At 47.2% G+C, this 16,635-nt stretch overlaps 1 protein-coding gene across 1 annotated transcript in view; it reads right to left on the reverse strand.

Annotated features, from left to right (window-relative positions):
- Window positions 1-16,635, reverse strand: part of LOC124264234 (nephrocystin-4-like) — a 77,226-nt gene that overhangs the window by 13,901 nt on the left and 46,690 nt on the right. The window contains 5 exon segments of the mRNA XM_046698970.1: window positions 9,363-9,458; window positions 10,619-10,829; window positions 12,681-12,824; window positions 16,300-16,365; window positions 16,367-16,418. Of these exon segments, the coding sequence (XP_046554926.1) occupies window positions 9,363-9,458; window positions 10,619-10,829; window positions 12,681-12,824; window positions 16,300-16,365; window positions 16,367-16,418 (569 nt within the window).

Here is a 16,635-nt window from a genome sequence, read left to right on the forward strand (position 1 = left end):
CAAAAACTCTGTAGAGTTTGTTAGCTAATACATTTATAATGTAACCATAGAACTGAGCTTAAGATATGATTAACTTAAGCTAAATATATAATAACAACTCCGTAGAGTTGTTAGCTTATATATAGTATGATATAAAAACCATAGTACTGAGCTTAAGATAATAAATTAAATTAGTACTGTTATCAGATAAGTATAAAATCTGTAAGATAGACTTATCTTCTCCGTGGAACTGTCAACTGTTGAGCGAGGACCATGGGACCGAAATGGTGGATACCTGAGACATCCTTGGTGGTGATATCTCTCAGATAGTGGTTGGCAAACACCATATCGGATCTCCAGAAACATCCCTCCATTATGGTATTCAACGAGCAATTCCCATGTAGAGCGAGAGTTGAGGCTAGCGCTCTAATTTCGTGAGGATTAGAAGCTCTTGGAGGGTCGAGTCCTGCAGCCTTGTAGGCACGCAGTATGACAGTTCTGATCCAGATAGAGATAGTAGTACGTGAGACTTCCGTCTGCGTAGCTGTAAATATAGGGATAAATAATCTCTTGAATATCCCTCTGCTCTGTTTGGATCGTTGGAGATATATTTTCAGTGCTCGAACTGGGCATAGTGATAGATCCATCGTATCATGTGGTCCAAGTATGGATGAGAGAGCTGGGACGTGGAATAATCTGTCTGGTTGACCTGGCAGTTGGTTTTTCGCTATAAAATCCCAGCGAAGTCCCAGATGAGCTATGTAATGAATATCATCAAAGCATGTTCTCTCGTAATCCAGTGCGTGAATCTCTGACATCCTGGTGGCCGTAGCTAGTGCTAACAGGAACAAGGTTTTGTGGGTCAGTGATTCAAACGAAGTAGATAGCAATGGTTCATAAGCCTCACTAGTGAGGTGTTGGAGCACTATATTTAGATCCCAGGCTGGAGCGTGAAACTTCCGTTTCTGATCCTCCAATCGGAACGCTCGTAACAAAGCAAGTAACTCTGGTGTTTTTGTCAACTTGACGCCCGTTCTCATAGTTATGACAGAACTTATAGCTGCAAGATAAGTGGACAAGGTTGAGCCTTTTAGATTCTTAGTTTGCCGTAGATAACATAAGAAATCTGCCACTTGAGGATGTGTAGCATATCTGGCTGTAAATCCTTTCTTAGCAGCGTAATTGACAAAACTGTGCCATTTGTCATCGTATAAGTTACGAGTTGAGTTACGTAGTGCAAGCGTGACCGCTTTAGCCGCTCTGGCAGAATAACCTCTCTTATTCAGACATGCCTTGATACAATCCATACGTGAAGTTGGAATGCTTCTGGTGTTTCGTGCACTTGTTTGGTGTGCGGATGTATCAATAGATTGGTGCGTTGTGGGAGCTGAAGAATTGGTTTTCCGATTTCTTGTACGAGATCTGGAAACCAAGTTCTCGCTGGCCAGTAGGGCGCAACCAAATCAGATGGAGGCTCTGCGTTTGACTGATTTTCTGTAAAACTTGTGGGATTAATGCTGGAGGCGGGAAAGCGTACGCGTTGAGTCCCTCCCACGATATGCTTAGTGCGTCCGTTGCCCATGCTAGTGGGTCTGGCACTGGCGATACGAATGTTGTCAGTTGCTTGTTGAATCGAGTGGCGAATAGGTCTATCAGAGGAGATCCTATTTCCATGATTATTTGATTGAATATCTCTGTGTGGAGCATCCATTCTGTCGGCGACGGTTGATGTGGCCGAGAGAGAGCGTCTGCTAATACATTCTTTGCTCCTGGAATGTGGCAAGCTCTGATGTGTATGTTTAGATTGTCGATTAAATCGAACAGTCTGAAACATCGAGTCACTAGGTTCTGTGACCTTGTTGAACCTTGTTTGTTCACATAAACCGTCACTGTTGAATTGTCTGTGTGAACCATCAACTGAGTGTTCTGTAGTAGGTTGCTCCAGTGACTTATGGCGTTTATGACTGCTTGCATCTCTAGCAGATTATGTGACATTTGCTCTCTTGATTGCTCCATAGACCTGACGCTGTCCTGCCGGCAAGGTGGGCTCCCCAACCTTGTAGTGACGCTGGCCTACGTGAGAGATGTGTTTTCGATTCCGGCTCTACTAAGGAGACGCGCCTGCGCAAACATTCAATCTCTTGGTCTTGATGATGAAATTCAACTGTAGTTTGAGACGCTGTGGATTTGGATCCACTTGTATCCCATCGTCGAGGTAAATTCGCTTAGAAGTCCTTTTGACGATGTAGGTGCACAACCAAGGGTGACTGCCATTGTTGAACTTTTATGTAAAAATCGCCTGACTGCCGTGCCCTCGTCCCATACTTGACAGGGGAGGTCTCTAACCTCAAGAAGGCAGGCCAATCATGAAGGTTCAGATTAGCTGGACTGTAAGGAGGCTTGCTCGTTCACTGATATAATGTTGTCACTTGCAACCTATGTCTTGAACTGTGAACTATGCTCGACCTCTGCGAGGGCGCTGTCCATCATGGTCCAATCAGAACAAGGCTTTTGATTCTGTAGAGTACCCGCGCTGTGATGTCACCGTGTAGCAGGAAAAGGAACCTTGTATAATATAGTGCCGTTGTTGATATTAGAACAATCGCCGGTCTTCACCGAAGCTTCCCCGGTTACCCGAAAGTGACCACGGTTACGAGGGTTAATGGTAAACGCCGCTGAAACTCCTCCGCGCCAAATACCTCGCTCTGTAATATTAATGATGGGTAGGTTATTTTCCTGGCTGTCGTGGAAAGTAACTTCAGTCTTGAAGATAATTCGACTTCCTTATATAAATGTTCAATAAAACTTGAAGTTGTCAGCTTGTAGACTGTATACATGAATGTATCGTCATAATTGTAGAATTAAAGCTGAACTTGTTGTACATATTTCTTCTCAGGAAATCGTTGACGATTAAGAGTTTTACTCGCTGTAACAAGGCTGCTGTTCAATTCCGTAATTGAATTGTCTGCAGATCTGCGTATGGGCTTTCGAGGATTTGGAACAGGCTGTATCCAGATTAGCTGGTACTGCTGCAATCGGGTCAATAGGAGGTAAGGTGAAATTATCTACATCATCATCCTTCATGAGGTAAGTCTGAGTTGAATTCTCGTTCTTCGATGGGAAAGCAAGTTGTAACTCATTCACCATCCAGTATCTAATCTCAGCATCTGAGAAAGTGATACCTTCCTCCTCTTCTGATGTAGGGTCACATGTCGGAGTCCTAGATCTATAGGAAGATCTATGAGAGGACTGTGATGAACGGACTGACGAGTGGCTAGTGTAAGGAGACCTTGGAGGAGACATCCTCGGCGAACGCTGGGGACTTCGCGAAGCTCTTCTAAATCTTCTGGGTGAGGTAGATTTGGAGCCACTTAGCCTTCGCGACCTTCGCGAATGTATCGAGTCAGTGTCCGTATCGACATATGAGCGCTTGCTTCGCGAACGACCTCTGTGTTCAACAGGGTGTGGGCTCGGCGAAGCGCTCCTTCTCCGCGATGTCCCTCGCAACTGGTGAGGCTCTAGCTCCTTCGAGGAGAGACGCCTGGGACTTCCTTTGGCGGCGATCGCTACGGGCTGGGTTTCTTCTCGCGGAGGGCGCTTTGTGGGCTCTGGGGCCCTACGCGAAGCCAAGGCGGGCTCTGGGGCCCTGTATGACTTATTATGGGTTGGGCTCTGGGGCCCGTGGCTCTGGGGCCTCTGTAAACCGTAACGGTCCTCCATCAGTCTCATGATTTGGTTGACCAGGTCGTCTGGGACGGTCTGCGCTGACGCTGAGGGTGGCCCTCTGTTAAAGTGACGGACCCTCAATCATAATCTCCGGCGCCAGCATAGGCATCTCTGGTTATGCATTGATCTCGCGCTGTGGTGACTGTAGCAGATACTGGACGCTTCTTTATGACGCACATCTGGAATGATAATCGGAATGTCGTCATCATACAAACATAATTCTGAGACAGGTAGAATATCGGAGGCAAAATTATTTGTAGCTTTTGTAGATTTCCCTTTTGACGAAGCTGTAGACCTGGGGGTACGCAGCGTACGTTGAGATGATGTGGATGCTTTCCTAGTCTTAGACTGGGAAGACGTAAAGTCTTGAGATGCAGGTCGCTTCTTGGACATAGCGGACTGCGTCCCACGCTTATCCCCCGAGGGAAACTCAGGCATGCCACCAGCCGGTGGATGGTCGTCAGTCAAAAGTTGACATGGTATATTAGCTTCCGATCTATTAGCCATGACTGAAGATTGTTTGTGAGATTTATCTGCCTTCCGTCTCAAAACGGAACATAGATATTTATCAAAGGCAGAAATTGGTAAATTAATACATAATTTACAACGAGAAACAATAGAACATGGAGTAATGCAACTAGGGCATTTTAAATGTGGATCGGTAGCTGAATAACGTAGTTTACAACCTGTGCAGATTCTCATGAACGTAAACTGCTGAACAAACACGGCGAACCGTGAATAAAACAGCAGAAACACGACTAATAATCAATGCAAGTTGAATAAGGATACTAGTAACACCTCTATAAATGAATATAAGAGGTACTAAACTAAATATAAATAAAGGATATAGTGTGTCGGGAGACACAGGTGCTCTCGCGTCCAGCTCACTGGGCGAAGAAGGAGAGAGTGAGGCACATGGGTTGAGGTGGCGCCCTCGTTCCCGCGCTTGTGGAAGGGAGGTAACTCGTGAGTACTAATTAGTGATTTTTTTATTGAAGGGAACTTCAATTGGGAGATACACGTGTTCCACTATGTTCGCAAGAAGAAGAAGACAAGCAATAAGCATGAGTCAGGATAAGGAAAATTTTGTTTTAATCTTTGCAAAGACATGAGGGCCTGTGGTGCAGATGGGCTCTCACTACATATGTAGCTACAGGTAGATTTTCACTACAGTACAGGCAGGGTTTCACTCCATAGGTAGTTATAGACAGGGCTCACAATGTAGGTAGGCACAGGCAGGGCTCCCCAACCTTGTAGTGACGCGTCTACGTAGAGATGTGTTTCCGATTCCGGCTCTACTAGGGAGACGCCTGCGCAAACATTCAATCTCTTGGTCTTGATGATGAAATTCAACTGTAGTTTGAGACGCTGTGGATTTGGATCCACTTGTATCCCATCATCGAGGTAAATTCGCTGCGAAGTCCTTGACGATGTAGGTGCACAACCAAGGGTGACTGCCATTGTTGAACTTTATGTAAAAAATCGCCTGACTGCCGTGCCCTCGTCCATACTTGACAGGGGAGGTCTCTAACCTCAAGAAGGCAGGCCAATCATGAAGGTTCAGATTAGCTGGACTGTAAGGAGGCTTGCTCGTTCACTGATATAATGTTGTCACTTGCAACCTATGTCTTGAACTGTGAACTATGCTCGACCTCTGCGTAGGGCGTTGTCCATCATGGTCCAATCAGAACAAGGCTTTTTGATTCTGTAGAGTACCCGCGCTGTGATGTCACCGGTGTAGCAGGAAAAGGAACCTTGTATAATATAGTGCCGTCGTTGATATTAGAACAATCGTCGGTCTTCACCGTAGCTTCCCGAAGTTACCCGAGTGACCACGTGTTACAAGGGTTAATGGTAAACGCGCGAAACCTCCGGCGCGAAATACCTCGCTCTGTAATATTAATGATGGGTAGGTTATTTTCCTGGCTGTCGTGAAAGTAACTTCAGTCTTGAAGATAATTCCGACTTCCTTATATAAATGTTCAATAAAACTTGGAAGTTGTCAGCTTGTAGACTGTATACATGAATGTATTGTCATAATTGTAGAATTAAAGCTGAACTTGTTGTACATATTTCTTCTCAGGAAATCGTTGATGATTAAGAGTTTTACTCGCTGTAACAAGGCTGCTGTTCAATTCCGTAATTGAATTGTCTGCAGATCTGCGTATGGGCTTTCGAGGATTTGGAACAGGCTGTATCCAGATTAGCTGGTACTGCTGCAATCGGGTCAATAGGAGGTAAGGTGAAATTATCTACATCATCATCCTTCATGAGGTAAGTCTGAGTTGAATTCTCGTTCTTCGATGGGAAAGCAAGTTGTAACTCATTCACCATCCAGTATCTAATCTCAGCATCTGAGAAAGTGATACCTTCCTCCTCTTCTGATGTAGGGTCACATGTCGGAGTCCTAGATCTATAGGAAGATCTATGAGAGGACTGTGATGAACGGACTGACGAGTGGCTAGTGTAAGGAGACCTTGGAGGAGACATCCTTGGCGAACGCTGGGGACTTCGCGAAGCTCTTCTAAATCTTCTGGGTGAGGTAGATTTGGAGCCACTTAGCCTTCGCGACCTTCGCGAATGTATCGAGTCAGTGTCCGTAATCAACATATGAGCGCTTGCTTCGCGAACGACCTCTGTGTTCAACAGGGTGTGGGCTCGGCGAAGCGCTCCTTCTCCGCGACGTCCCTCGCAACTGGTGAGGCTCTAGCTCCTTCGCGGAGGCGGCCTGGGACTTCCTTTGCGAAGTGATCGCTACGGGCTGGGTTGCCCTTCGCGGAGGCGCGTTTGTGGGCTCTGGGGCCCTACGCGAAGCCAAGGCGGGCTCTGGGGCCCTGTATGACTTATTATGGGTTGGGCTCTGGGGCCCGTGGCTCTGGGGCCTCTGTAAACCGTAACGGTCCTCCATCAGTCTCATGATTTGGTTGACCAGGTCGTCTGGGACAGTCTGCGCTGACGTTGAGGGTGGCCTCTCTGTTAAAGTGACGGGACCCTCAATCATAATCTCCGGCGTCAGCATAGGCATCTCTGGTTGCGTATTGATCTGCGCTGTGGTGACTGTAGCAGATACTGGACGTTTCTTATGACGTACATCTGGAATGATAATCGGAATGTCGTCATCATACAAACATAATTCTGAGACAGGTAGAATATCGGAGGCAGAATTATTTGTAGCTTTTGTAGATTTCCCTTTTGACGAAGCTGTAGACCTGAGGGTACGCAGCGTACGTTGAGATGATGTGGATGCTTTCCTAGTCTTAGACTGGGAAGACGTAAAGTCTTGAGATGCAGGTCGCTTCTTGGACATAGCGGACTGTGTCCCACGCTTATCCCCCGAGGGAAACTCAGGCATGCCACCAGCCGGTGGCGGCTGGTCGTCAGTCAAAAGTTGACATGGTATATTAGCTTCCGATCTATTAGCCATGACTGAAGATTGTTTGCGAGATTTATCTGCCTTCCGTCTCAAAACGGAACATAGATATTTATCAAAGGCAGAAATTGGTAAATTAATACATAATTTACAACGAGAAACAATAGAACATGGAGTAATGCAACTAGGGCATTTTAAATGTGGATCGGTAGCTGAATAACGTAGTTTACAACCTGTGCAGATTCTCATGAACGTAAACTGCTGAACAAACACGGCGAACCGTGAATAAAACAGCAGAAACACGACTAATAATCAATGCAAGTTGAAAAAGGATACTAGTAACACCTCTATAAATGAATATAAGAGGTACTAAACTAAATATAAATAAAGGATATAGTGTGTCGGGAGACACAGGTGCTCTCGCGTCCAGCTCACTGGGCGAAGAAGGAGAGAGTGAGGCACATGGGTTGAGGTGGCGCCCTCGTCCCCGCGCTTGTGGAAGGGAGGTAACTCGTGAGTACTAATTAGTGATTTTTTTATTGAAGGGAACTTCGATTGGGAGATACACGTGTTCCACTATGTTCGCAAGAAGAAGAAGACAAGCAATAAGCATGAGTCAGGATAAGGAAAAATTTTTGTTTTTAATCTTTGCAAAGACATGAGGGCCTGTGGTGCAGATGGGCTCTCACTACATATGTAGCTACAGGTAGATTTTCACTACAGTACAGGCAGGGTTTCACTCCATAGGTAGTTATAGACAGGGTTTCACAATGTAGGTAGGTACAGGCAGGGTTTCACTACATGGGTAGGTACAGGCAGGGTTTCACTATGTAGGTAGGTACAGACAGGGTTTCACTATGTAGGTAGGTACAGGCAGGCTTTCACTATGTAGGTGGGTACAGGCAGGGTTTCACTATGTAGGTAGGTAAAGGCAGGGTTTCACTACATAGGTAGGTACAGGCAGGGTTTCACTATGTAGGTAGGTACAGGCAGGGTTTCACTATGTAGGTAGGTGCAGACAAGGTTTCACTATGTAGGTAGGTAAAGGCAGGGTTTCACTATGTAGGTAGGTACAGGCAGGGTTTCACTATGTAGGTAGGTAAAGGCAGGGTTTCACTATGTAGGTAGGTATAGGCAGGGTTTCACCATGTAGGTAGGTACAGGCAGGGTTTCACTATGTAGGTAGGTACAGGCAGGGTTTCACTATGTAGGTAGGTACAGACAAGGTTTCACTATGTAGGTAGGTACAGGCAGGGTTTCACTATGTAGGTAGGTACAGGCAGGCTTTCACATGTAGGGTCACAGGTAGGTACAGGCAGGGTTTCACCTATGTAGGTAGGTACAGGCAGGGTTTACAGGCATCACATAGGTAGGTAGGTCACAGGCAGGCAGGGTTTCACTACATAGGTAGGTACAGGCAGGGTTTCACTATGTAGGTAGGTACAGGCAGGGTTTCACTATGTAGGTAGGTGCAGACAAGGTTTCACTATGTAGGTAGGTAAAGGCAGGGTTTCACTATGTAGGTAGGTACAGGCAGGGTTTCACTATGTAGGTAGGTAAAGGCAGGGTTTCACTATGTAGGTAGGTACAGGCAGGGTTTCACTATGTAGGTAGGTACAGGCAGGGTTTCACTATGTAGGTAGGTACAGGCAGGCATGTAAGGGGTACAGACAAGGGTTTCACTATGTAGGTAGGTACAGGCAGGGTTTCACAGGTACAGGCAGGCTTTCACTATGTAGGTAGGTACAGGCAGGTTTCACTACATAGGTAGGGTACAGGCAGGGGTTTCACTCGTAGGTAGGTACAGGCAGGGTTTCACTATGTAGGTAGGTACAGGCAGGGTTTCACTATGTAGGTAGGTACAGGCAGGGTTTCACTATGTAGGTAGGTACAGGCAGGGTTTCACTATGTAGGTAGGTACAGGCAGGGTTTCACTATGGAGGTAGGTACAGACAGGGTTTCACTATGTAGGTAGGGACAGACAGGGTTTCACTATGTAGGTAGGTACAGACAGGGTTTCATTATGTAGGTAGGTACAGGCAGGGTTTCATTATGTAGGTAGGTACAGGCAGGGTTTCACTATGGAGGTAGGTACAGACAGGGTTTCACTATATAGGTAGGGACAGACAGGGTTTCACTATGTAGGTAGGTACAGACAGGGTTTCATTATGTAGGTAGGTACAGGCAGGGTTTCACTATGTAGGTAGGTAAAGGCAGGGTTTCACTATGTAGGTAGGGACAGACAGGGATTCACTATGTAGGTAGGTACAGGCAGGGTTTCACGTACCATTCTCTCCTCTAATCAGACTCCCACCCTTGTAGGAGGAATTCCCTGCTGTCTGGGAGATAATCACCTGTGTCTTGCTAGGTAACGGAATAGTTTCTGAAAACAGAAAACTATGTTAAAATGGAGGCTACCTAATAAAATGCTGGACGTTAAGGCCACCATAAAAAACAAAGCAATCATCATCCTGATCTTCACCAGACAGACACAAGCCCTGAATAATAGCATATAATATACATATCGGTATCAGGCTGTACACATCAGTATCAGGCTGTACACATCAGTATCAGGCCGTACACATCAGTATCATCACATATGTATCAGCTGTACACATCAGTATCAGGCCGTACACATCATATGTATCAGGCCGTACACATTGGTATCAGGCTGTACACATCGGTATCAGGCCGTACACATCGGTATCAGGCTGTACACATCGGTATCAGGCTGTACACATCAGTATCAGGCCGTACGCATCAGTATCAGGCTGTACACATCAGTATCAGGCTGTACACATCAGTATCAGGCTGTACACATCAGTATCAGGCCGTACACACATCCGGTATCAGGCTGTACACATCGGTATCAGGCTGTACACATCAGTATCAGGCAGTACACATGTATCAGGCAGTACACATATGTATCAGGCAGTACACATCGGTATCAGGCTGTACACATCGGTATCAGGCTGTACACATCGGTATCAGGCTGTACACATCGGTATCAGGCTGTACACATCAGTATCAGGCCGTACACATATGTATCAGGCTGTACACATCAGTATCAGGCAGTGCACATATGTATCAGGCAGTACACATCGGTATCAGGCTGTACACATCGGTATCAGGCTGTACATACGGTATCAGGCTGTACATATTGGTATCAGTACATATCGGTATCAGGCTGTACACATCGGTATCAGGCTGTACACATCGGTATCAGGCTGTACACATCGGTATCAGGCTGTACACATCGGTATCAGGCTGTACACATCGGTATCAGGCTGTACACATCGGTATCAGGCTGTACACATCGGTATCAGGCTGTACACATCGGTATCAGGCTGTACACATCGGTATCAGGCTGTACACATCGGTATCAGGCTGTACACATCGGTATCAGGCTGTACACATCGGTATCAGGCTGTACTCATCGGTATCAGGCTGTACACATCAGTATCAGGCTGTACACATCGGTACCAGGCAGTACACATGAGTGTTTCAGCTACATTACATCCTGTAGGACTAAGCTGTTTTCACCTGTTCTATGCCCTATTCTCTTCACTTCTCCTTGATGTCCGATGTTGGCCATTCTCAGATGTAACTTCCCGCGGCGTAGAGGCTTCACGCTGGCAGCACGGACTTCAGAGTGTTTGTTGTCACCTGACATTGTGTCCTCGTGGTACTCACTTGTCACAACGTCCAGCTCAAACGTTGTCTGGACAGCTTCATTCCCGTTACGGCACAGGTACTGAAACAATGAGTGAAGCATGATGCAAGTGTCGTGTTGATGTCGGTCAGAGACAGATGTTTGTCAAGGTCTGTACCCAGGTCAGAGACAGATGTTTGTTAAGGTCTATACCCAGGTCAGAGACAGATGTTTGTCAAGGTCTATACTCAGGTCAGAGACAGATGTTTGTTAAGGTCTATACCCAGGTCAGAGACAGATGTTTGTCAAGGTCTATACCCAGGTCAGAGACAGATGTTTGTCAAGGTCTATACCCAGGTCAGAGACTGATGTTTGTCAAGGTCTATACCCAGGTCAGAGACAGATGTTTGTCATGGTCTATACCCAGGTCAGAGACAGATGTTTGTCATGGTCTATACCCAGGTCAGAGACAGATGTTTGTCATGGTCTATACCCAGGTCAGAGACAGATGTTTGTTAAGGTCTATACCCAGGTCAGAGACAGATGTTTGTCATGGTCTATACCCAGGTCAGAGACAGATATCTGTCAAGGTCAATACCCAGGTCAGAGACTGATGTTTGTCAAGGTCTATACCCAGGTCAGAGACAGATGTTTGTCATGGTCTATTTGTAGGTCAGAGAGTGATGTTTGTCAAGGTCTATACCCAGGTCAGAGACAGATGTTTGTCATGGTCTATTTGTAGGTCAGAGAGTGATGTTTGTCAAGGTCTATACCCAGGTCAGAGACAGATGTTTGTCATGGTCTATACCCAGGTCAGAGACAGATATCTGTCAAGGTCAATACCCAGGTCAGAGACAGGTGGTTGTCAAGGTCTATACCCAGGTCAGAGACAGATGTTTGTCATGGTCTATACCCAGGTCAGAGACAGATATCTGTCAAGGTCAATACCCAGGTCAGAGACAGGTGGTTGTCAAGGTCTATACCCAGGTCAGAGACAGATGTTTGTCATGGTCTATACCCAGGTCAGAGACAGGTGGTTGTCAAGGTCTATACCCAGGTCAGAGACAGATGTTTGCCATGGTCTATACCCAGGTCAGAGACAGGTGGTTGTCAAGGTCTATACCCAGGTCAGATGGTTATCTAACTCAAAGCCAGCAACATGTGAGTGGTGTCACCTTAATTTTTGCCTAGCCATAGTTGGGCACCTAGTCTGTCTCACAGTCCCTGAACCACATTATTTCCCCTACTGCCAAGCCCTCTCTGCAATGCTAAAGCCCTAAATATAGCAAGTCTAGATTTCCTCAGGTTCAGGGTATGTTAACATCTGCAAGCAAACTAACTCACTTTGGGGGTCGGGTTACAAAGTAAACATATCTAACTACCATGGCTGGCCGGACCAACATCCTCACCAGTGGTCTGAAATCTTGCCTCACATTTTCATCTGTCAACTCTTAATTAACAAGCACACTGGGTTACATGAAGCTATAGTGGAGGCCTTGTGTACAATTTCTGATCTTGAAGAGACAAATCAAGCAAAATCTTGGGAAAAGGTTCCTCCTGAATCACAGATCTTGCACCTTGGTCATCTAGTGTCCAAGTGACATTGTGGGCTGCAAGTTTCCCAACAGTAAAATGTTAGGCAGTAGGGGCACTTGACCCGGCCCACATGAGGTGATGACAGCATGGAGATAGGACAGGGCTTAACAGGAGGGCCAATAAATATGCCTTTCACTTATAGCGTTATCTGATGGTTGTATGATGTGACTTCTAATTGGTAATGACCCCAGCATGTGTAGCCCCAAAGCAGATGTTCTTGGTCTCTGAATCTCTGGTCTCCTTAGGGCTCCTTTTCAATATAAATGGGCTTGTTTGTTACTATCAAAATTATATATATTCAGAGACTAAGCCTTAGTCTATTGGGTACCTTGACATAAGAGTTAATCTGTAACTTACCTTGAGGTCAAGAGCCGACGATCCAATGAGGAGGAGGGAGTCTCCATCCCAGACATCAATGTGGAGGGACTGACGAGAGAGATGCTGGTAAAACAGACTGCTTTCTCCTGGCTTCAGGAATGTTGGGTCCAAGAAGTATTTTACCTGCAGCAAAAATAAGTAATTATAGTTAACATCATTTGAAACAGCATGTCACAGTGTGCCAGAAAAACCTCAATTCACGTGAATGGCATAAGTAGTTTGCGAGTGTCACGTGTAGCAAGTGTCATGTGTAACAACAGCATGTCACAGTGTGCCAGAAAAAACTCAATTCACGTGAATGGCATAAGTAGTTTGCGAGTGTCACGTGTAGCAAGTGTCATGTGTAGCTAATGTCATGTATAGTAAGTGTCATGTGTAGCAAGTGTCATGTGAAGCTAATGTCATACATAGCAAGTGTCATGTGTAACAACAGCATGTCACAGTGTGCCAGAAAAAACTCAATTCACGTGAATGGCATAAGTAGTTTGCGAGTGTCACGTGTAGCAAGTGTCATGTGTAGCAAGTGTCATGTGTAGCTAATGTCATGTATAGTAAGTGTCATGAGCAGCAAGTGTCATATATAGCTAATGTCATGTATAGTGTCACGTGTAGCAAGTGTCATGTGTAACAAGTATCATGTATAGTGTCATGTGTAGCATGTGTAACATGTAACAAGTGTCATGTGTAGCAAGTGTCACGTGTAGCAAGTATCATGTGTAGCAAGTGTCACGTGTAGCAAGTGTCACATGTAAAAAGTGTCATGTGTAGCAAGTGTCATGTGTAGCAAGTGACATGTGTAGCAAGTGTCATCATGTGTAGCATGTGTCACGTGTAACAAGTGTCACGTGTAACAAGTGTCATGTGTAACGAGTGTCATGTGTAGCAAATGTCATGTGTAGCAAGTGTCACGTGTAGCAAATGTCATGTGTAGCAAGTGTCATGCGTAGCAAGTGTCTCGTGGAGCAAGCGTCACGTGTAGCAAGTGTCACATGTAAAAAGTGTCACATGTAAAAATTGTCATGTGTAGCAAGTGACATGTGTAGCAAGTGTCATCATGTGTAACAAGTGTCACGTGTAACAACTGTCAGGTGTAGCAGGCGTCATAGAAAGAGACACAAGACAATTCCACACACTATCACAATTGCTATGATAACCAGTTTTTCATAAACATTTTTGGCTTTGGATTTAAATCAAGGTACTTATGTGCATAGCTGTAGTTGTTTGGTAACTTCAAAAGAAGTTATATTGGTTTGAGCAAGTACACATGTGACGCAAGTAACCCTTGTGTCTGTCTTCGGTGTGTCCCATCCATCAATCCCTCCCCAGCCCTCACCTCAAACCCTGGTGGCTGTCGCTCTTGAACTGACCCATCCTTCAATCCCTCCCAGCCCTCACCTCAAACCCTGGTGGCTGTCCCTCTTGAACTGACCCATCCTTCAATCCCTCCCTAGCCCTCACCTCAAACCCTGGTGGCTGTCCCTCTTGAACTAACCTATCCTTCAATCCCTCCCTAGCCCTCACCTCAAACCCTGGTGGCTGTCCCTCTTGAACTGACCCATCCATCAATCCCTCCCCAACCCTCACCTCAAACCCTGGTGGCTGTCCCTCTTGAACTGACCCATCCTTCAATCCCTCCCCAGCCCTCACCTCAAACCCTGGTGGCTGTCCCTCTTGAACTGACCCATCCTTCAATCCCTCCCAGCCCTCACCTCAAACCCTGGTGGCTGTCCCTCTTGAACTGACCCATCCTTCAATCCCTCCCAGCCCTCACCTCAAACCCTGGTGGCTGTCCCTCTTGAACTGACCCATCCATCAATCCCTCCCCAGCCCTCACCTCAAACCCTGGTGGCTGTCCCTCTTGAACTGACCCATCCTTCAATCCCTCCCAGCCCTCACCTCAAACCCTGGTGGCTGTCCCTCTTGAACTGACCCATCCTTCAATCCCTCCCAGCCCTCACCTCAAACCCTGGTGGCTGTCCCTCTTGAACTGACCCATCCTTCAATCCCTCCCAGCCCTCACCTCAAACCCTGGTGGCTGTCCCTCTTGAACTGACCCATCCTTCAATCCCTCCCCAGCCCTCACCTCAAACCCTGGTAGCTGTCCCTCTTGAACTGACCCATCCTTCAATCCCTCCCTAGCCCTCACCTCAAACCCTGGTGGCTGTCCCTCTTGAACTGACCCATCCTTCAATCCCTCCCTAGCCCTCACCTCAAACCCTGGTAGCTGTCCCTCTTGAACTGACCCATCCTTCAATCCCTCCCCAGCCCCCTCACCTCAAACCCTGGTGGCTGTCCCTCTTGAACTGACCCATCCTTCAATCCCTCCCCAGCCCTCACCTCAAACCCTGGTGGCTGTCCCTCTTGAACTGACCCATCCTTCAATCCCTCCCAGCCCCTCACCTCAAACCCTGGTGGCTGTCCCTCTTGAACTGACCCATCCTTCAATCCCTCCCCAGCCCTCACCACAAACCCTGGTAGCTGTCCCTCTTGAACTGACCCATCCATCAATCCCTCCTCAGCCCTCACCTCAAACCCTGGTGGCTGTCCCTCTTGAACTGACCCATCCAATCCCTCCCTCAGCCAGCCCTCACCTCAAACCCTGGTGGCTGTCCCTCTTGAACTGACCCATCCTTCAATCCCTCCCAGCCCTCACCTCAAACCCTGGTGGCTGTCCCTCTTGAACTGACCCATCCTTCAATCCCTCCCAGCCCTCACCTCAAACCCTGGTGGCTGTCCCTCTTGAACTGACCCATCCTTCAATCCCTCCCAGCCCTCACCTCAAACCCTGGTGGCTGTCCCTCTTGAACTGACCCATCCTTCAATCCCTCCCAGCCCTCACCTCAAACCCTGGTGGCTGTCCCTCTTGAACTGACCCATCCTTCAATCCCTCCCAGCCCTCACCTCAAACCCTGGTGGCTGTCCCTCTTGAACTGACCCATCCTTCAATCCCTCCCAGCCCTCACCTCAAACCCTGGTGGCTGTCCCTCTTGAACTGACCCATCCTTCAATCCCTCCCAGCAGCCCTCACCTCAAACCCTGGTGGCTGTCCCTCTTGAACTGACCCATCCTTCAATCCCTCCCAGCCCTCACCTCAAACCCTGGTAGCTGTCCCTCTTGAACTGACCCATCCTTGAATCCCTCCCTAGCCCTCCTCACCTCAAACCCTGGTGGCTGTCCCTCTTGAACTGACCCATCCTTCAATCCCTCCCTAGCCCTCACCTCAAACCCTGGTAGCTGTCCCTCTTGAACTGACCCATCCTTCAATCCCTCCCCAGCCCTCACCTCAAACCCTGGTGGCTGTCCCTCTTGAACTGACCCATCCTTCAATCCCTCCCCAGACCCTCACCTCAAACCCTGGTAGCTGTCCCTCTTGAACTGACCCATCCTTCAATCCCTCCCCAGCCCTCACCTCAAACCCTGGTAGCTGTCCCTCTTGAACTGACCCATCCTTCAATCCCTCCCCAGCCCTCACCACAAACCCTGGTAGCTGTCCCTCTTGAACTGACCCATCCATCAATCCCTCCTCAGCCCTCACCTCAAACCCTGGTAGCTGTCCCTCTTGAACTGACCCATCCTTCAATCCCTCCCCAGCCTTTACCTCAAACCCTGGTGGCTGTCCCTCTTGAACTGACCCATCCTTTTCCATTTTGTGAAGGATGAATGGGCATGGACTGTGGATCTGAGGTCAAATCATTCTGGGACTTTGACAGAAGTAATCTGGAACAAACCAAAACCAAGTTCAGGCTTCGGCCATTAACTCAGGAATAGAGGAGATGGGAGTTGTCTCAGAGTAATTTCAACTCCTTTCAATTTCTTGAAAGTATGAAGTCCACATGAAGGGGCCCAACAAATGCTTTGAAGGGCCCTAACTAAGCACATTAAATCTGATTGACTTGATTTTGAATCAGATGACAAGGAACACTACAATTCATCT

The sequence above is a fragment of the Haliotis rubra genome, unplaced genomic scaffold (genome assembly GCF_003918875.1).
Source record: "Haliotis rubra isolate DU_JTF1 unplaced genomic scaffold, ASM391887v1 Scf915, whole genome shotgun sequence".
Lineage (NCBI taxonomy): Eukaryota > Metazoa > Mollusca > Gastropoda > Lepetellida > Haliotidae > Haliotis > Haliotis rubra.